General features: G+C 44.1%; 1 protein-coding gene across 3 annotated transcripts in view; it reads right to left on the reverse strand.

Moving 5' to 3' along the window:
- The window catches only part of DAP3 (death associated protein 3), a 30068-nt gene that overhangs the window by 566 nt on the left and 9586 nt on the right, over positions 1–19916 (reverse strand). For 2 of the 3 annotated variants that reach the window (XM_073323187.1, XM_073323186.1), the window contains exons 4-13: positions 16273–16395; positions 14825–14926; positions 11932–12040; positions 11592–11684; positions 10977–11107; positions 10229–10309; positions 9623–9781; positions 7328–7387; positions 4608–4697; positions 3913–4030 (exon numbers count right to left, since the gene is read on the reverse strand). In XM_073323187.1, the coding sequence (XP_073179288.1) occupies positions 3913–4030; positions 4608–4697; positions 7328–7387; positions 9623–9781; positions 10229–10309; positions 10977–11107; positions 11592–11684; positions 11932–12040; positions 14825–14926; positions 16273–16395 (1066 nt within the window). The remainder of the gene's footprint in view (positions 1–3912; positions 4031–4607; positions 4698–7327; positions 7388–9622; positions 9782–10228; positions 10310–10976; positions 11108–11591; positions 11685–11931; positions 12041–14824; positions 14927–16272; positions 16396–19916) is intronic. The other variant, XM_073323188.1, reaches the window with a different exon arrangement.

A 19916-nucleotide genomic window follows, 5' to 3' on the forward strand; every position in this document is an offset into this window, starting at 1 on the left:
ATTCCTAGAGCATTTCTTTTTCAAAAACATCCAATCTTCATTTTTAAATGGTCAGTTATGGAGGCTCCACCCCAACCATTGTTGGTACAGTGTTTCAAATTATCCTCACTATCCACTATTTGCTCCTCATATCTGGTTTGAATTTGCCTAGCTTTTACTTCTAGTCATTAGCTCATGTTATACTTTTCTCTGCTAAGATTGAAGAGTCCATTATCAAATATCTGTAGATACTTACAAACTAATCAAGTCACCCCTTAACCTTCTCTTTCATAACCAAATAGATTGAGCACCTAGAGTCTATCATTATAAGTCACATTTTGTAATCTTTTAATTGTTCTCATGGCCCATCTCTGAATCCTCTCCAATTCATCAACATCCTTGTTGGATTGTGGATGCAATAGTTCATCAGTGGTTCCACTAGTGCCAAACACAGAGGTAAAATAACATTGCTACTCCCACCTGAGAGCAACTCCCCCTCTTTATGCAATCAAGGACTGTAATGGCCCTGTTACTCACAGCATCACAATGTGAGCTCATGTTCAGCTGACTATCCACTACAAGGCCCAAATCTTTTTCAGTCACTGCTTTCTAAGATTGAGTCCTCCATCCTGAAAGTATAGTGTACATTCTTGGTTGCTAGATGCTTACATTTAGCCATCCTCAAACACATAGTTTGTTTGCACCTAGTTTACCAATTGATCTAGATCTGTCAGCAACCTGTTACAGGCCTTTGTCGCCCCCATCACTCCCACTTAGTCCTAATAGTTAGCAATTGGCTTAAAACCTGAAGCAGGTGGTTTTATATCCCTTCCAAAATTTGGCAATATTAACCATAACAAGAATATCCAAAAGTTATCAGTGTTCAATCCCTCTTTGACTCTTGCTAATTCTTGAATTCCACAGCTAGTTCTGAATTTGTCACCCTTCACTTTTACTGAATAGCTGCTGTTATGAAACAACAGAAGCTCCCACTCTACTCTTGACTATTTTTTATTAAAATACACTCCCTCTCCCCCTTATTTATCTCCATTCTAAGATAAGTGATCCCCATCTTTTAAATCTGCCTCACGTGTATTTTTCCAGGCCCTTGATATAATCAATTACCCTTCTTTCAAAACCATCTAATTCTACAGTATCCTTTTTGTGTTGGGATGATTAGTACCGCTCACAGTATTCCAGAAGAGACAAACCATTGACTTATAACATATTTTCTGAATTAATCTCCAGCCTATTCCTTATGCATTGTAACAGTTTGCTTTTTAGAGCACAGCTGCAGTTAGCCAAGCTCTTCATTAACTACCCCAGAATGGTGTCCAGTCCAATTTTTTTTGAGTTGATACTGTTCATTTAGAATGCTGAAGGTATCTGAGTAGTTCAACATTCTGCCTACTGTAATTTATGTTCCTAATGAAGCCAATAAACAGGGTTAGATTTCCAAGTTTTGAACCTTGTTGTAGCGGTGTTGGTCCCAGGATATTAGAGACACAAGGTGGGTGAGGGAAGGTGGTTCAATAAAAGATTTTACCTCACCCACTTTGTCTCTCTAAGTTTTCAACCTTGTCATTGAGCCACATTGGTTTATTTCAGGCCTTATATTGTTTTAAGTAGCATCCATGCCATATCTAAGAATTTCACTTCCTTTGCTTTTGACTTTAGGACCTTTTGTCTAGTTTCCTCATTTTAGTGCAGTCTCCCTTTCTAAAGTTTAGTGTAGCTGTGTTACTTTGTTATCCTACATCCCCATAGGATGGTAGCCCTCAGCTTGACTGTTTTTCTTGAACCCACAGTCCAGGTCGACAACTCCTGTGTCTGACCAGGAGTTGGGAGGAACCCGGGCCCACCCTCTACTCTGGGTTCCAGCCCAGGACCCTGTGGAATGCAGCTGTCTAGAGTGCCTCTTGGAACAGCTGTGTGACAGCTACAACTAACTCCCTGGGCTACTTCCCCACAGCCTCCTCCCAACACCTTCATCCTCACCATAGGACCTTCCTCCTGGTGTCTGATAATGCTTGTACATCTCAGTCCTCCAACAGTTTGCGTTCTTACTCTCAGCTCCTAGTGCCTCTTGCTCCCAGCTCCTCACACACACACACACACACCACAAACTGAAATGAGCTCCTTTTTAAAACCCAGGTGCCCTGATTAGCCTGCCTTAATTGATTCTAGTAGCTTCTTGATTGGCTGCAGGTATTCTAATCAGCATGTGTGTCTTAATTGTCTCCAGAAGGTTCCTGATTGTTCTGGAACCTTCCCTGTTACCTTACCCAGGGAAAAGGGACCTACTTAGCCTGGGGCTAATATATCTGCCTTCTATTACTCTCCTGTAGCCCGACCCTGTCACATATTCCTCTTTCCCCCCCCAACACTATGGGGTTGGGCAACTTGGGACATCAGGCAGTGTACTCAAGACAAGCCATCTGCATTGTCACGGTGGCTTCCAGCCTGGTGTTGTATGGTGAATTGGAAAGGTTGTAGGGTCAGGAACTCTCTTTATTTCGCTGCATCCACTGGAGGGGTGCATGGTTGGTCACAAGGATAAACCGTCATCCCAGAAGGTAATAACGTAGTGAAATGGGCCATGGAAACACAACTAGGCACAATTTGGATATCTCATTCAGCCAGCGAAAGTCATTACAAAACCTAGTGGTGCCATCAGGTTTGGGAATCAACACAATCAGGCTTGACCACTGACTGTGGGACTCTTCAATGACTCCCAGCTCCAACATCCTTTTTACCTCTGCTTTGATCTCTTCCCTTTTTGCTGCTGGAACCCAATAGGGCCTTAAAGTGACCTTTGCCCCAGGGTCTGTGATAATGTGGTGATATGCTTTGATGGTCCAGCCTGGTTTGGTTGAAAACATGTCCTGGTATCGGTTGATGCCAAGAACCTCTAGCATCTCCTCCAGACTCGGGGACTCAGTTCGTAACCACTTTCGTGCGAGATGGATGAGGTCATATAATTGGGAGCGCAGAGTTTTGTTTTCCTGGTACCTCCACTCATGATATTGCTGGGCCTGCACTGCGGTCGTTACCCCAGATCTGGCCAGGATCTCTGCTTTCAGCTGGGGTAGTCTGCCGCAGCCTCTTCAGGCAAATCATAATAGGCCTTCTAGGCCTCCCCACACAGGAATGAAGCGAGGATGCCAGACCACTGTTCTTGGGGCCAAGCCTCCCGCAGGGCTGTCCTCTCAAAGGCCAGGAGGTGTGCCTCTACATCATCCTCCCGTGTCATTTTCTGTAGCAAATTGCTGGCCCGCACTACCTCCTCCATTGTGGTGAAAAAAAATAAAAATAGACACCCCCCCACACACACCCTCCTTCTTCCACCACGCTGTGTGCACCAAATCCCACTTCTTACACCAGTTGTGACAAAGTTCCTCCTCTACCTTGGTGAGTCTTCCGCTTTTTGGTGGATTTGCTCGCCTTGGCAGCAGGGAAAGGGGACCTACTTAGCCTGGGGTTAATATATCTGCCTCCTATTACTCTCCTGTAGCCATCTGGCCCGACCCTGTCACAATTGCAAGACACAGCAATGCTATTTTCTATTTAATTATAACCCACAAAAGATTACCTTCATTTCAGGATCTAAATATGACCTTTTAAAAAATCCATTGGGAAGAGAAGGTTTGTCTTTGATGAAATGTGCATTTCTTTATGCTTGGTGATAATGTGTATGTTTATTATGAGGGCAATGTAAGATCTAGATTGTCCCTTTTCCTTTAAATTCTTAGATTTTTTAAATACAATAGGTAGCTTTATTATTAGCACTTAAACCAAGAAACTTGTTTTTAAAGCTAACAGCTGGAATAATGGTATGAAGGGCACAGAGCTCATCTTTCTCTGTGATGGAGATGGAAGTTGAAATACTATAGCTGTCTTCATTCCTTTGCATGGGAGGGGGGCGGAACTCACCTCTGTCATGTTGAAGCCACTTGCGGTCAAGGTAATATTGATAACAGCTCTCAAACTCTCGCTGACTATAGTTGGAAACCCGGATGGGAATGAAAGGGTCCAGTGTGTCGAAACCCTCCTGGAAGGGAAAAGTGAAACTGTGAGGCAGACAGAATGGTCTGAGCTGCGGAAGGATAAGGCACAGCCTAGCCATGAGGAAGCTCAGGTAGAACTGCTTCGAAAAAGAATAGCTCTATGGTTCATGTAACCCAGGAAAGCAATTAAAACACAGAGAATAAGTGAACTCTGAGATACTCTGGTTATTTGTGCAAAAGGGGGCTAGTGAAAGAGCAAAAAGGTGAGAATGAGAAGTCAAAAAGCAGGAGCACTGGGGCAGACTGGGCTGGACAACCTGTTTCACTATGTTCGGAGGAAAGTTCCCCCCATCCCTTTCACACACAGGCCAAGCTGAAGAATGAGACTATGACAAAGTTAGATAAAGAGTGTAAGGAAAAATTTGAGAGATATGGCAGTTGGTAGCCACACTGTAATAGGGAGTCTGAGCCAAGCATAAGGGACAGCATACAAGAATGACTGAACAGAGCAAGAATGATTCAGCTCATCATATCTACTGGGGAAGTAGGTCCCAAACCAGTATTCTTATTTCTGTTGCTTTACATGTACCAATGCAGAGGAAGACAGAGGCCATAACTCACCTTTCCCAGCAACTCGTGGGGCAAATAAGCAGAACGTGGTTTGAAGAGAGAGCCCGTCTGGCTAAGAGTGGTCACAATGGCACCTCCATTCTGAAACACAGAGCTGGATTAGAAGGAGTCTTAGGTATAGGACATACACCTCACCTGTCTAGAATCATTATCCTGCATTTTCCTTCTGGATCCTGTAATTACCTTCAATCCCAGCTTCTCCTAGGCAATGTGTGGAACAGAACAGAAGTACTGGCTGTGAAGAGCACCCACCTACTCTTGTCCCAGCAGGATGCAGTGCAGAGAGCAAGGAAGAAGCACTGTTTCCTGTGCAGCTCTTCCCAGGAGATAGTGCTGAATGGGACAGAAGCACTGATTACAGAGACTTCAGGATGGGAGTGAAGTAACTATAGGATCTCCACACTACTCAGTGGTTTGAGCATTGGCCTGCTAAACCCAGGGTTGTGAGTTCAATCCTTGAGGGGGCCATTCTGCCTCAGGCTGCTCTCCCAGCCAGCAGCACCATCTGCTACCAACCTACCCCTCCCTCCGTGAAAGCAACGGCCGACAAAGTTTCGGACCTCTACTGGGAGAAGCTGGAACTGAAATAGCTTTTTCACTGAGTGGCACTGTACAGAATCTGAGAAGAGGCTATGATGGTTTCCCAGTCATTCCAGGCCTGGCCACTACGAGCAGACATTCAGCACAAAAGAAAAAGGTAACTGGAGGCGATAAAGCAAGGGTGGGCAAACTACAGCCCAGCCCATGAGCTGTACCATGCGGCTCAGCCCCATTCTAGCACTCTGGCCAGGGCACTGGGTTGGGGGCTGGACCACGCGGCTCGGCCCAGCTCCAGTGCTCCAGCCCGGGAGCTCGGTTGGGGCCACACCACATGGGTCGGCCCCGCTCTGGTGCTCCAGCCGGGGCGCTGGGTTGGGGCTGCACCACGCAGCTCGGCCCTGCTCCAACACTCCTGCTGGGCCGCAGGGTCAGGGCCAAACCACGCGGCTCCCAGAAGCCGCGGCATGGCCCTGCTCTGGCTCCTACGCCCTCCAATGGGAGCTGCAGGGGCAGTGCCTGCAGATGGCAGAGCGTACAGAGCCGCCTGGCTATGTCCCTTCTCCAGCTCCTACACGGAGGCATGCCACTGCTTCTGGTAGCCACTTGAGGTAAGCACCTCTCAGAGCCTGCATCCCCTGAGCCTCTCCCCATGCCCCAATCCCCTGCCCCAGTCCTGATCCCCCTCCCACTCTCCAAGCCCCTCGATCCCAGCCTGGAGCACCCTCCTGCACCCCAAACCTCTCATTCCCAGCCCCATCGCAGAGCCCACACCCCCAGCCAGAATCTGCACCCCTTCCTGCACCCCTGCCCCAGCCCTGATCTCCCTCCAGCCCTCCGAACCCCTCGGTCCCAGCCCAGAACACCCTCCTACACCCCAAACTCCTCATCCCCAACCCCTATTTTGTGAGCATTCATGGCCCGCCATACAATTTCAATTCCCCTATGTGGCCCGAGGGGCACAAAGTTTGCCCATCCCTTCGATAAAGTGAGGCATCTGTTATGCAGTCAAGATTGTTTAAACAGCTTTCAATTGAAACATCTCTCCACCACACTCTTTAAAAGCTTTTCCTGTAATACATCTGTCAATGAAAGGAAGAAATGGAATAAATGTAAAACTACTAAACAGAGGTAACTCCCCCAGGTGGATTGCACTCTCAGCAAATTTGCGGATGATACTAAACTGGGAGGAGTGGTAGATACGCTGGAGGGGAGGGATAGGATACAGAAGGACCTAGACAAATTGGAGGATTGGGCCAAAAGAAATCTGATGAGGTTCAATAAGGATAAGTGCAGGGTCCTGCACTTAGGACGGAAGAACCCAATGCACAGCTACAGACTAGGGACCGAATGGCTAGGCAGCAGTTCTGCGGAAAAGGACCTAGGGGTGACAGTGGACGAGAAGCTGGATATGAGTCAGCAGTGTGCCTTTGTTGCCAAGAAGGCCAATGGCATTTTGGGATGTATAAGTAGGGGCATAGCGAGCAGATCGAGGGACGTGATCGTTCCCCTCTATTCGACATTGGTGAGGCCTCATCTGGAGTACTGTGTCCAGTTTTGGGCCCCACACTACAAGAAGGATGTGGATAAACTGGAGAGAGTCCAGCGAAGGGCAACAAAAATGATTAGGGGTCTGGAACATATGACTTATGAGGAGAGGCTGAGGGAGCTGGGATTGTTTAGCCTGCAGAAGAGAAGAATGAGGGGGGATTTGATAGCTGCTTTCAACTACCTGAAAGGGGGTTCCAAAGAGGATGGCTCTAGACTGTTCTCAATGGCAGCAGATGACAGAACGAGGAGTAATGGTCTCAAGTTGCAGTGGGGGAGGTTTAGATTGGATATTAGGAAAAACTTTTTCACTAAGAGGGTGGTGAAACACTGGAATGCATTACCTAGGGAGGTGGTAGAATCTCCTTCCTTAGAGGTTTTTAAGGTCAGGCTTGACAAAGCCCTGGCTGGGATGATTTAACTGGGAATTGGTCCTGCTTCGAGCAGGGGTTGGACTAGATGACCTTCTGGGGTCCCTTCCAACCCTGATATTCTATGATTCTAAGTCACACAGCTCTGTAAATTCCCAGTAGGAAGCCCCTCAGAAGGTCTCACTGCTCTGGACATCAGCATTTAGCTCTGAACATCGTGCAGTGACTTGCCAGCAAGCCCACAAATGCACTCACCCAGTCATTCACCACCATCTTCCTCAGATTGTGGACTAGCGTCAGTTCCTCTGGAGAAACCTAATGATGACAGAATGTCAGGTATAGCTGGCTAGAGAAATCACTGTCTCCCAGCTCCTCTGCCACCCATGAGGTTCCTTTGGATGCTTAAACAAGCAAAAAACCCCAGAGCACAGCAGCAGCTTAACAGTGACTGCAGTGAAAGAACTATTTGGAGCTTCCTTCAGAGATGCCATTGAGATTTTTAGAGGCTGTCCGAAACACAAGCATGCACAAGAAGAAGGCAGAAGCTTTTCCACAGGCAGCCATCTGCCATGAGATCAGTTTCTGGGAATGGGATACTGGTAAGCTGATCCATTCCATGCCATACAGGCACTACTAAATTTGAATTCATTAGCCACATGGCAAACACAACATGAATTAATTTGATTAAGGCAATTATGTCACCCTTCTATGGGAAAAGTTACAACGGAGCACAATATTCCACCTATCAAGAACCTCAAAGAGCAGTTCTGAAGTCTCAACAGTCTACCACTATTAGTTACTCTTAGCCCTTCTCAACTCAGGACTTCCACTTGCTTTCCCTCTCTGTAGGCCTGGCATCATCCTTGATACCAGTCTCTTCTTCCACATCTCCTGTGTCAGCAGATCTAGTCATGTGCTAGACCCCACCCAGGCCCTAATCCCCTCTCACCTGGACTATTAAAATTCTTAACGTAAGAAGTCATACTGGATCACACCAAAGGTTCATCTAGCCCAGTATCCTGTCTTCTGACAGTGGCCAATGCCACATGCTTCAGAGGAAATGAACAGGGCAATTATCAAGTTATCCATCTCCAGTTGTCCAGTCCCAGCTTCATGCTAGTCACAGGTTTAGGGATATCTGGAGCATGGGGTTGCATCCCTGACCATCTTGGCTAATAGCCATTGATGGACTTATCCTTCACAAACTTTTCTAATTCTTTTCTGAACCCAGTTATACTTTTGTCCTTCACAACATTCCCTGGCAATGAGTTCCATAAGTTGACTGTGCATTCTATTAAGAAGTTTGTTTTAAATCTGCTGCCTATTAATTTCATTGGGTGACCCCGATTCTTGTGCTACGTGAAGAGGTAAACAACACTTCCCTATTCACTTTCTCCAAACCATTCACAATTTTATAGATCTCTATCATATCGCCACCCACCTTACTCATCTCTTTTCTAAAATGAACAGTCATGGTATTTTTAATCTCTCCTCATACCAAAGCTGATCCATATTCCTAATAACTTTTGTTTTTCTTTGTACCTTTTCCAATTCTAATATATATCTTTTTTGAGATGGGGCGACCAGAACTGCCTGCAGTATTCAAGATGTGTGCATACCATGGATTTATATAGTGACATTAGGATATTTTCTGTTTTATTTCCTAATAGTTCCTATCTTTTTGTTAGTTTTGTTTTTGTTTTTTTAACTGCCACTGCACACAGAACAGAGGTTTTCAGAGAGCGATCCATGACAACTCCAAGATCTTTTTCTTGAGTGGGAGCAGCTAATTTAGACCCATCATTTTGCATTTATAGTTGGGATTATTTTTTCCAATGTGCATTATTCTACATTTATCAACATTGATAAGGCCTCTCCAAATCAATGAGGCTACTACCCCCATCCCACCTTCTTCCTCATACTGACCTGGGTTCCTTTGCATTTCAGGATCCAATTCAAAATTGCCCTCCCTGTTTTTGAACCCTTATAGAATGTGACTCTCCTCACATCTTCTCACCTAGCATTGGTCCCCGTTCCCCCCTCCACCATGCCTTCACACTCTCAGCAGTGTAGTGTGAGAACATTTTCCTCTGCAGCACCTTCCACCTGAACCATGCTCCTTGCATATTTCTGCCTCAGTGACTCTCCAATTCCTTCAAAATCCAGCTTGGAAGCCTCTTGTTTGCTTATATCATGTAAATGCCTTCTTCCTTTGCTATTATTTAACATTGTCATTGTATTTAATCTCAAGAATTTTGGAGGAGCAGATTTATGAAAATAACTACACAAAATAAAGCTGTATATTGGCAAGGGTGTTGAGCAAAATGAATGCCCTCCTGTTCTTTATTGTGTGAAGTCATTCACTTTCATATTCTGCACTGCAGAATCCTCATTGGAGAGCTACAGTTTGCAGAATCCTCTGAGTTAGAGGAAGCTTTATAACTGCTAGAACTTAATAGCCCCGGAAACAATCATCCAAAGGTGGAACCAAACCCTCCCCTTAGGTTTCTCCATTTGTGTTAGCCACAAGAAAGGAAGGTAATTTCCTACAGCACTTTTGTCTTTCTTCCTCAGTGTTGTCTGTCCCCAGAGAGCATTGATTCCATCCACTGCCACCAGAAGTCTAAATGCACCAAGAGGACACTGCTGCTTTAACTCTTTCAGCACAACCCCCACAGCATCACTGGCATTCTTCACTCGCGTTAAACCCTACAAATAGATTGGTATACAACATTAGCAAAGGGAGAGAATGCAGGCCATGTGCAATCAGGAAGCCTTGGCACCAACTTCTCTATGAGGATCTAAAAGATGGGACAGAAGAGACCTAAGGCTCTGTCCTCCCCTCCCAAAGGGGCAGCATGGTCTAATAAATAGATTGAGCATAGGGATAGGTGTCAGCAACTCATGAGTTCTAATCCCAGCTCTGACACAGACTGTTTGTGTGTCCTCCTTGAGAGGTCTAGTTCCATGCTTTGGTCTTCCCATCTACAAGGTGGAGATAACAACCCTTCCAACTTCCCAGGACTAATGTCTGCACAATGCTTTAGAAGCACTAAATATAGTTCTTCTCCCCCATTCCCTTCACTGGGCATCATGTCTCATTTTCATATTACTGACAGGTTCCAACAATACCATAGGCAATTGTCATTCCCTCACCTGTTCTACCACTTCACCCAGTGGTCTGCCCTTCTCAGTGCTTTCCCGTTTGCTCCACATATATGTCTGTTGTGTTTTTATCTGTAATAAAAGGAGAATTGGGGCAGGGGGTAGGGTAATTGAACGTAGATGGAGAGTGTGAACTGCCAAGCTCCCACTTCAGGGGCACCTCAACAAACCTGGGCAGTAGGAGCCCCCACTCCGCTCCAGAGGTACTGGGAAAGAGCTACAGAATGGCATTTCTTGGTGCAGCATCCCTCAGTGATATAATGACCAAAATCTCAGACTTCCCCCAGTGGTGGGACCCCTTTGCAAACACAGGGATCTTTAATGCATTTCCAACCCCACTGAAACCTACCTCCAAATAAACTACGTGATAAATGAAAAAAGAAAAGGAGTTCTTGTGGTACCTTAGAGACTAACAAATTTATTTGAGCATAAGCTTTCGTGAGCTACAGCTCACTTCATCGGATGCATTCAGTGCCACAAGTACTCCTTTTCTTTTTGCGAATACAGACTAACATGGCTGCTACTCTGATATGTGATTAATAGTAAGTTATCCGATGTGAATGCTTATTCACTACCAACACAGGAAATGCTTCTCAAAAAAAATGAACAGATCCGTAGACCCCATTCCACTGGATAGACATTCCAAGTGAGGGAGCAATCCCCATGAAATTTCCAGGAGAAGCTGTTCTTGTAGGTTTTCCCTGGTTCCTAATCCAGGGACTCAGTAGAATTTACTGACCTCTTTTAAGAAGTGGTCATTTGAAGTTTTGAAATTCTTAAGCCAGGTAGATGCTTCCAGAGGCTGGTCAAACCGCTCTTTGTTATAGGAGGACTGCATAAGCTCCCTGCAATTCTTCACCCAGACGTGAGCTGTGAAGCAGAAACAAAACGAGACAAACAATTGTCCTGTTTAGTTAAGGGTAACTGCACGCTTTTTTTCTGGTCCTTTTTCCTAATTCTTCTCTATTCACCACAGAAAGCCACTATGCCATATAATGAGCATACCCCACCCTTGGGGAAATAGCCACTCAGCAAACACGCACCATGATTTATCAACAGCCTCCAAATGTAGCAGGATCCGTAACTCAGGGCACCCATACCAGATTGACTAGTTTGTAGTGACAGAGCATGAGGCTGATGTGCATGTGTGCACAGGGGAAAACACTATTCAACGCCTCTGTTTTCTTCTTTATGTTTTGCTCTTAATTTAATAACTTTTTGTATCCCAATCATGGGAAAACCATGATGAACAAAATCTCCCACTCTATAATGTCTTTAGCTGCTTTGCCTTCCCAGTAGGTTAGTTACAGCGCACAGAACATTACGCATTCAGAGGTATCACCAGGGTACTTACCATCTGGAATGTGTAAAACCAGCCAGTCCTGTTTTGCACAATAATGAATAGCATGGCACAGCGTCATTGTTTTTCCTGTTCCCTTCTCCCCATCTCCAGCATAAACTGTCAAGGAAAACCTCAGATAGAGTGTCTCCAGGCTATGGTTTTTTTGGGGGGTGCAGAAAAGCCTCTTTTTCCTATCTAACTATGTGAGGAAAAGGCATTGGTGGGGAAGGTGGGAGGCTGACCCATGCCACCCAACATGAGGTCAGAATCCCATCTCCCTCTCAGTGTGCAGGAAGCGCAGCTGCCCTTATTTAACCCACATTCTAGAGCACGGCAAATGAAGAAAGGATACAGATAACATATCGGATAGCCGGGTGGGCCAAGTTGGTGCTTTTCAGATAACCAAGGAGTTCTAGAGCTGGTTTCCGAACCATCAGGCAGCTTTCATTGAACGTCTTCATCTGACAGGAGACAGAATAGGAACAAGGAGCCGCATATAAGTGCGCATCAGCAGCTCCTACCCTGATTATGTCTGAATTATACAATAGTCTTTCAGGGCTGCAGTAACACCAGCCCTAACAAAACCAGTGGACTGCGCTATGTGTCACAACCCCTCCAGCTTGTATGATGACCTTCCTTGACTTTTTCTTCTCTGTCTTATTCAGAAGCACTTTCCTGATAAGTAACCTACAAAGTAGATGATCAAAATGGTTCCTTCTGGCCTTGGAATCTATGAATTACTTCCACATTAACATGTTACAGAGATTAGTTTAAAATTCAAACTTACTACTAATGCTATAGTAGAACTAACCAGCCTGAAAGTCCCAATCTCATAGGATCTGCCAAGATTGGAACAGACCAACTTATTTTGATATACAATATATTCAAAAGAGCACCTATCAAGGGCTATAGGCATCTTTGCCAAAAATTAAACAATCTACTCCCTGTCTGAGGTCAGAAAATTACCAGCTACGCTAAACAATACCTCTGTCTACCTGCCTCCCCAATGCCTGAGTAACCAGACGGAACTTGCAACATGCCCTCAAGTCCAGTATCCAGTGGCCAATACCCAAAGCTTCAAAGGAAGAAGATAACCACCCCAGTCCTCAAGTCCTCCTGCCTTAATGCTCCTAAGGCAGTCATGCAATGCTGCACATGGTAGGAAACATTTCCTTACAACCCTTGAAGTGATCAGAGGATGTCTTGAGGCCCAAGATATTCATACTCCCTAGCCATGGCCCTGTATAGCTCACAGCTTAAATTCAGCAGCACTCTGCTATGGCAGACTGGAAATTCTGCAATAGCTGCATTTAAATTTCAAAATTAACATTTTAAAATAATTAAATATGAAATATATGCAAAACTCCCACTGAATTCAGTGGGGCCAGGATTTTACCCCCAATTCCATGTTATACAGAAGTGTAGTTTGTTTTGATGTGTCAGATGTTTTTTCTTGACAGTGCATAAATTCATATCAGAAGGTTGGGGAACAGAGAAGGGAAGCTTGAGATTTTGGCCACCTGACAGTGCCATTTGCATCTTTTGGCAGCAGAGAATGCATGAGAAGCACTTTGGAATTGTGGGCTATTCTAGTTTATAGTGAATGTTTGTGTGGTCATCTTTAAGTTTCACAGTCAGCATCTCATTAAGATGTATGGGACAGTTTGCACCTTTCCAAGGTATTGTTTCAGGCAGTTGGCACACTCAGGAAGACAACATTGCTTTGGTTACATTTGGTTCCCATTTCTAAGGTTTCCTTCATAACCACAAGCACTGGAAATTTTTATTTTAAATAAACACTTAGATTATGGAGCACAATTCTGCAGTAAAGGACGACTTGACAGCAAATTTTGCAATCCTGGAGTATATGGGACCCTGTTGCAATCTTAATGTTATCCTATCACAACATTTATAACAGTTGCTGAAAGTAAAATGATCAGTGAACTCAAAGTTTTCCCACTTCAGACTACTGTGGTCTCTATTTCATTTTTTATTTTTCCTTGTAACACATCAGCACTATGACTAGTGGCAGATGTCCCTTGACAAGCACACAAACGTAATTCAGCTGCATGTATGTTGTTATAAGCTACATTATCTGGGGAAGAACCATTTGCCTGAAAATATTTTGAGAGGATAAATATCAAGTGAAGCTCACAACACTGCCTCAGTCTAGCAGAATAATTTCCTTAAAAAAATTATGTTTATGTTGCATGATTAGAAAAAAAAAAGTTACCCAGTTGGAGACTTTTCTCTGCATTTATTTAATTAAAAAGCTTGAATTTAAATTTAATTCTAAATAACCAAGGCAAACATAAATGGCAGTCTATAATGAGCTTTAATTACTACTGGTTTTCTGAAAAGAAAAGAAACCTGCCCAGATATTTAACTTAGCCTTTAAAAGGCCACAGTATGTAGTTTACATAAACCATAAGGTTTGTAAGGTACTAGGTTGCTGTATGATGTTGGGAGCACATACATTATTGTCTGCACTCAGATACAATCAGGAACAAGAAGGGCTCAACAAATAAACCAAAGCCAAGAAACTGATATTGAAGCACATTACAGCACAGCGTGAAGAGAAAAGCCATGGAAGTGTTAAGGGGAGGAGCCCCACTGTGCTCAAGCATAAGATGTTTCACTGAATTTCTTGGAATATTTTAACAGGTGGCGTTAGATGCCTCATTTCCTTGTCATTGGTTCATTTACATTAATAATCCACAGATCATTTCTGAGTCCAGAAATGCATTTTAAACAGCATGCTATAGCTGCAGAGTAAACCCCACCAGTCAGAGTGAGATCTGTGTCAGAGATGGAAAGAAAGAGCAAGGTATTTTTTGCTGATCTAAAGCCATTTTATAAGCAAGTCTATTTTACACAGAAATGACACCATTCAAGTCCCCAGGAGGGGTTGTGCTCAGACAGTCTGGACCCATAGCACATTATAGACTCAGAAGTTAGAGACTGAGGAAACTTAAATCACATCTCAGTAATCTCCACTCCCCAGATCTCTTCCACTATGCAAAGCAAGATCAATCTTCTCTCAACCCAGCCCCCTCCCACAGAAGGATCACTCATGGCTGTGTGCCATCACTGCCAAAAGAAAATCCAGCTTTCTATTGACCCAAAACAACTGTATTCGACTCAGTGAAGGTGCCTCAGGAATGTGGCTCCCTGCTGATCCTCACATCACAGTCTACACATCCAGTCCTTCCCACATCTCCCCAACCAGTGCTGAAACAGAGTACCTGCATTTGGAAGCGGTAGGGCAGTCCATGTGGAAACACCACCTTCACCTCTTGGAGGGGGATGCTGTAATGCTGACCCTCATGTTGCTCTGCATGGTTGGCCTGTGAAGTTAAAATACAATTGTAACAACCATGGGAGGCTGAACTCTAGATGAGCCATCTCATCTGTCTGTGTACAGAGGTTCCCTTAAGAGTGAGGCAGTAAAGTACCACCCAGGCAGAATAATCATCAAATTACTCAGAGTCAGAATACACCTGCTTCTAGGTTTTATTTATTTAGCACAGTGGTGGTCCACAAAATGGTTTCTTTTACAGTGGTGAAGCATACACAAGTCTGGAAGCAGCAGTGCTTCCTACTAGCTATAGCATAGTCCAGGGTGTCTCCTGGATTTCCAATTTTTTTTTAAATTAGTTTTGATCTAGACAGGTCAATCATACCTCCACCCCATCAAGATATTATCTGGGGATACATATAGGGACCAGGGCTGTTAAGTAAGAAGATGCCATTTTTACAGTCTCTTTTGAGAGTTTAGCTTTCCTGTTGTCACCTCAGTGCTGTTTAGTGAAATTTCCCTGTAACCAAGCATTTTAACTTCTAGAGGAAAGTTGTGGAATAAGGTGCGGAGATGAACCACAGGAGAATCTGTAGCTTAAGAAGTGATCCACAATATGGACAAGCTTGAGGAACATGGATTTGATTAATTAAGAAGCATCGGCTGCTGTTGCCAAATATATATCAGGCATGTGCAACCGGAATGCTGAAGCCAGTTGCTTGGCAACATAAATCCTAGACCTAGGACAGAGCAGACAATTCTTGCCATCTGGGCTCTTCTGTGCAGTCTATAGAGATGCTCTGATCACATGACTGGATCATCTGCATGCTGCTGTTTCCATAGAGACCTCAAAGGAATCAGCAGTGCAAGAGACTCCAATTACAGAGGCAGTGGAAAAGCTCCTCAAAGGCTTATTTCATTCATTCATTTCACTTCATCTTGTGCTTGAGAGAGAGAGAGAGAGAGAGACACTACAGCTGGAATTATAAAGCCGGTGGGGTGTGCTTAGTTATTTTTTCCCTTAATAACCAATCTGGGGAAGTTAGTCAGAAAAGAATGACCCTGAAGTTGAAATTAATAGTGTCTGATGCCAAGTTTTCACCCACATCTAAGCTGCTACAATACATGGCCCATTTCATTTCTACAGCTGCAGAGAAAGAATCAATACATGTTCAAAGGGGATTTCAGAAAGGGTCTTGGCCCTGTTTTGAAGGTTTGTTATTCACACCCTACAGGAGCAGGGCATGGTTATTATGAAAAACTACCTACTCCCTTCATTTCCACTCATAAGTAGCATGTGATCTCAGTCAGTGGGTCCAGGGTGCCCAAGAACAGACTCTGACGCACTTAGGGTACTGGCTAGTTGACATAATAGTAAATATGGTAGTAACTCACCGGGTTGCTCTCATTGGTGCGGAATACTGCTCTGGGTTTCTCTGCTGGGATTTGGGCATCCTGATTAACTGCAGCACTTAACCAAGCCCTGGCACTGGCATGGAGAAAATATCCAGAATCCAACTACAGAGGAAAAACATTTCTCAGCAATTGAAAGATCATAATTACATGCAAAAATCCAGTTATCAGTTGTAGCTTTACACACGTACTAGACACGTCAGGGAAGAGTCAATGTAACATGCCCTACTCTGGAAGTAGGGGTCACAGCAATTAGAATACATAGGAAATTCATTGTGTAAAGCTCAATGTTATGTATAGCTGTACTGCAAGTTCAATTGCATCTTTCTAAACCCCTTCAATTCACTTAAGTCCATCTGCCACCCTTACAGAGCTGAGCTCTCTACCTAAATGAGTTATCCCATTAAGTATCACAGGGGTAGCCATGTTAGTCTGTATCCACAAAAACAACGAGGAGTCCAGTGGCACCTTAAAGACTAAACAGATTTATTTGGGCATAAACTTTCGTGGGTAAAAAACCCACTTCTTCAGATGCATGGAGTGAAAATTATAGATACAGGCATAAATATATATTGGCACATGAAGAGAAGGGAATAACCTTACAAGTGGAGAACCAATGTTGAAGGCCAATTCAGTCAGGATGGATGTGGTCCACTCCCAATAATTGATGAAGAGGTGTCAATACCAAGAGAGGGAAAATTGCTTTTGTAGTGAGTCAGCCACTCCCAGTCCCTATTCAAGCCAAAACTGATGGTGTTAAGTTTGCAAATGAATTGTAGTTCTACAAAAAGAAAAGGAGTACTTGTGGCACCTTAGAGACTAAAAAATTTATTTGAGCATAAGCTTTCATGAGCTACAGCTCACTTCATCGGATACATTCAGGGTACAGATGTGGGGACCTGCATGAAAACCTCCTAAGCTTACTTTTACCAGCTTAGGTTAAAACTTCCCCAAGGTACAAACTATTTTACCTTTTGCCCTTGGACTTTCGCTGCCACCACCAAACATCTAACACCGGTTACTGGGAAAGAGTTAGTTTGGAAACGTCTTTCCCCGCAAAATCCTCCCAAATCTTACCCCCCTTTTCCTGGGGAAGGTTTGATAAAAATCCTCACCAGTTTGCATAGGTGACCACAGACCCAAACCCTTGGATCTTAAGAACAATGAAAAAGCATTCAGTTTCTTAAAAGAAGAATTTTAATAGAAGTAAAAAGAATCACCTCTGTAAAATCAGGATGGTAAATACCTTACAGGGTAATTAGATTCAAAACATAGAGAATCCCTCTAGGCAAAACCTTAAGTTACAAAAAGACACAAAACAGGAATATCCATTCCATTCAGCACAGCTTATTTTCTCAGCCATTTGAAGAAAACAGAATCTAATGCATATCTAGCTAGATTACTTATTAAGTTCTAAGACTCCATTCCTGTTCATTCACTGAATGCATCCGATGAAGTGAGCTGTAGCTCACGAAAGCTTATGCTCAAATAAATTTGTTAGTCTCTAAGGTGCCACAAGTCCTCCTTTTCTTTTTGCGAATACAGACTAACACGGCTGTTACTCTGAAACCCATAGTTCTACAGTTTTTCTTTGAAGTCTGTTTTTGAAGTTTTTTTTGTTGAAGAATGGCTACTTTTAAATAGGTTATTGAATGCCCAGGGAGATTGAAGTGTTCTCCTACTGGCTTTTGTATGTTACCATTCCTGATGTCTGATTTGTCCATTTATCCTTTTACATAGAGACTGTCCAGTTTGGACCATGTACATGGCAGAGCGGCATTGCTGGCATATATCACATTAGTAGATGTGCAGGTGAATGAGCCCCTGATGGTGTGGCTGGTGTGTTTGGGTCCTATGATGGCGTCGCTAGAGTAGATATGGGGACAGAGAAGGCAACAGGGTTTGTTACAAGGATTGATTCCTGGGTTAGTGTTTCTGTGGTGTGGTGTGTAGTTGCTGGTGAGTATTTGCTTCAGGTTGGGGGGCTGTCTGTAAGCGAGGATTGGCCTGCCTCCCAAGGCCTGTGAGAGTCGGTGATCGTGTTCCAGGATAGGTTGTAGATCGTGGATGATGAGCTGGAGAGGTTTTAGCTGGGGGCTCTACGTGATGGCCAGTGGTGTTCTGTTATTTTCCTTGTTGGGCCTGTCCTGTTTTAAGTGACTTCTGGGTACCCATCTCGCTCTGTCAATCTGCTTCCTCACTTCTCCCAGGTGGGTATTGTAGTTTTAAGAATGCTTGATAGAGATCTTGTAAGTGTGTGTCTCTGTCTGAGGAATTAGAGCAAATGCGGTTGTATCTTAGGACTTGGCTGTAGACAATGGATCATGTGATGTGTCCTGGATGGAAGCTGGAGGCATGTAGGTAAGTATAGCGGTCAGTAGGTTTCCGGTATAGGATGGTGTTTATGTGACACCACTTATTTGCACTGTAGTGTCCAGGAAGTGGATCTCTTGTGTGGACTGGTCCAGGCTGAGGTTGATGGTGGGGTGGAAATTGTTGAAATCCAGGTGGAACTCTTCAAGGGCCTCCTTCCCGTGGGTCCATGATGATGAAGAAGATGTCAATGTAGCGTAAGTAGAGTAGGGGCATTAGGGGACGAGAGCTGAGGAAGCATTGTTCTAAGTCAGCCATAAAAACGTTGACATACTGTGGGGTCATGTGGGTACCCAGAGTAGTGTGCTGACTTGAAGGTATAAGTTGTCTCCAAAACTGAAATGGTTGTGGGTGAGGACAAAGTCACAAAGCTCAGCCACCAAGTGTGCTGTGGCCACATCAGGGATACTGTTCCTGACAGCTTGTAGACCATCCTCGTGTGGAATATTCGTGTAAAGAGCTTCTACAACCATGGTGGCCAGGATGGTGTTTTCAGGAAGATCACCAATGCATTGTAGTTTCCTCAGGAAGTCAGTGGTGTCTCGAAGATAGCTAGGAGTGCTGGTAGCATAGGGTCTGAGGAGAGAGTCCAAATAGCCAGATATAGATAATAGCGGTCCTTAATGGGAGCGGACTACATCCATTCTGACTGAATTACCTTACAAATGGAGAAACAATGTTGAAGGTCAACTCCCTTCTCTTCATGTGCCAATATCTATCTATGCCTGTATCTGTAATTTTCTCTCCATGCATTTTTTACCCATGAAAGCTTATGCCCAAATATATCTGTTAGTCTTTAAAGTGCCACCGGACTCCTGGTTGTTTTTATCTCATTAAGGACAGCTCAAGAGCACAGTGCAGCCATTAAAGTCTTATAGCTGAGAAGTTCCTGCAAGGTTTCTGCCTACAGTGATGAATGGCAGCTAGTACCTTGCAAATTCAAGCTGCCTAGTAATCCATAATCGCTTCAATTACTGTGGGATTAATGCAGCACTGCCCACTATTTGGTATTTATAATTGAACTCATTGCATTGATTTCCTGGATAACTGTGTCCCAGCATACAGAATTTTTCATTAAAACAGAACTATGAAGGAGAAACAAACAGCCAGCTGAGCGAATACAAGCTACTCTATAGGAAACTCATGAAGCGTGCCTGTAAATCCTAACCAGAGAGGGCAGGGGATTAAGGGTAGCAAGGAATAAAAAGAAGAGATTTTAGTAGAGATTTAGATTTAGAAGAGATTTTCTGCGG

This window comes from Lepidochelys kempii, chromosome 24 (genome assembly GCF_965140265.1).
Source record: "Lepidochelys kempii isolate rLepKem1 chromosome 24, rLepKem1.hap2, whole genome shotgun sequence".
Classification (NCBI taxonomy): Eukaryota; Metazoa; Chordata; order Testudines; family Cheloniidae; genus Lepidochelys; species Lepidochelys kempii.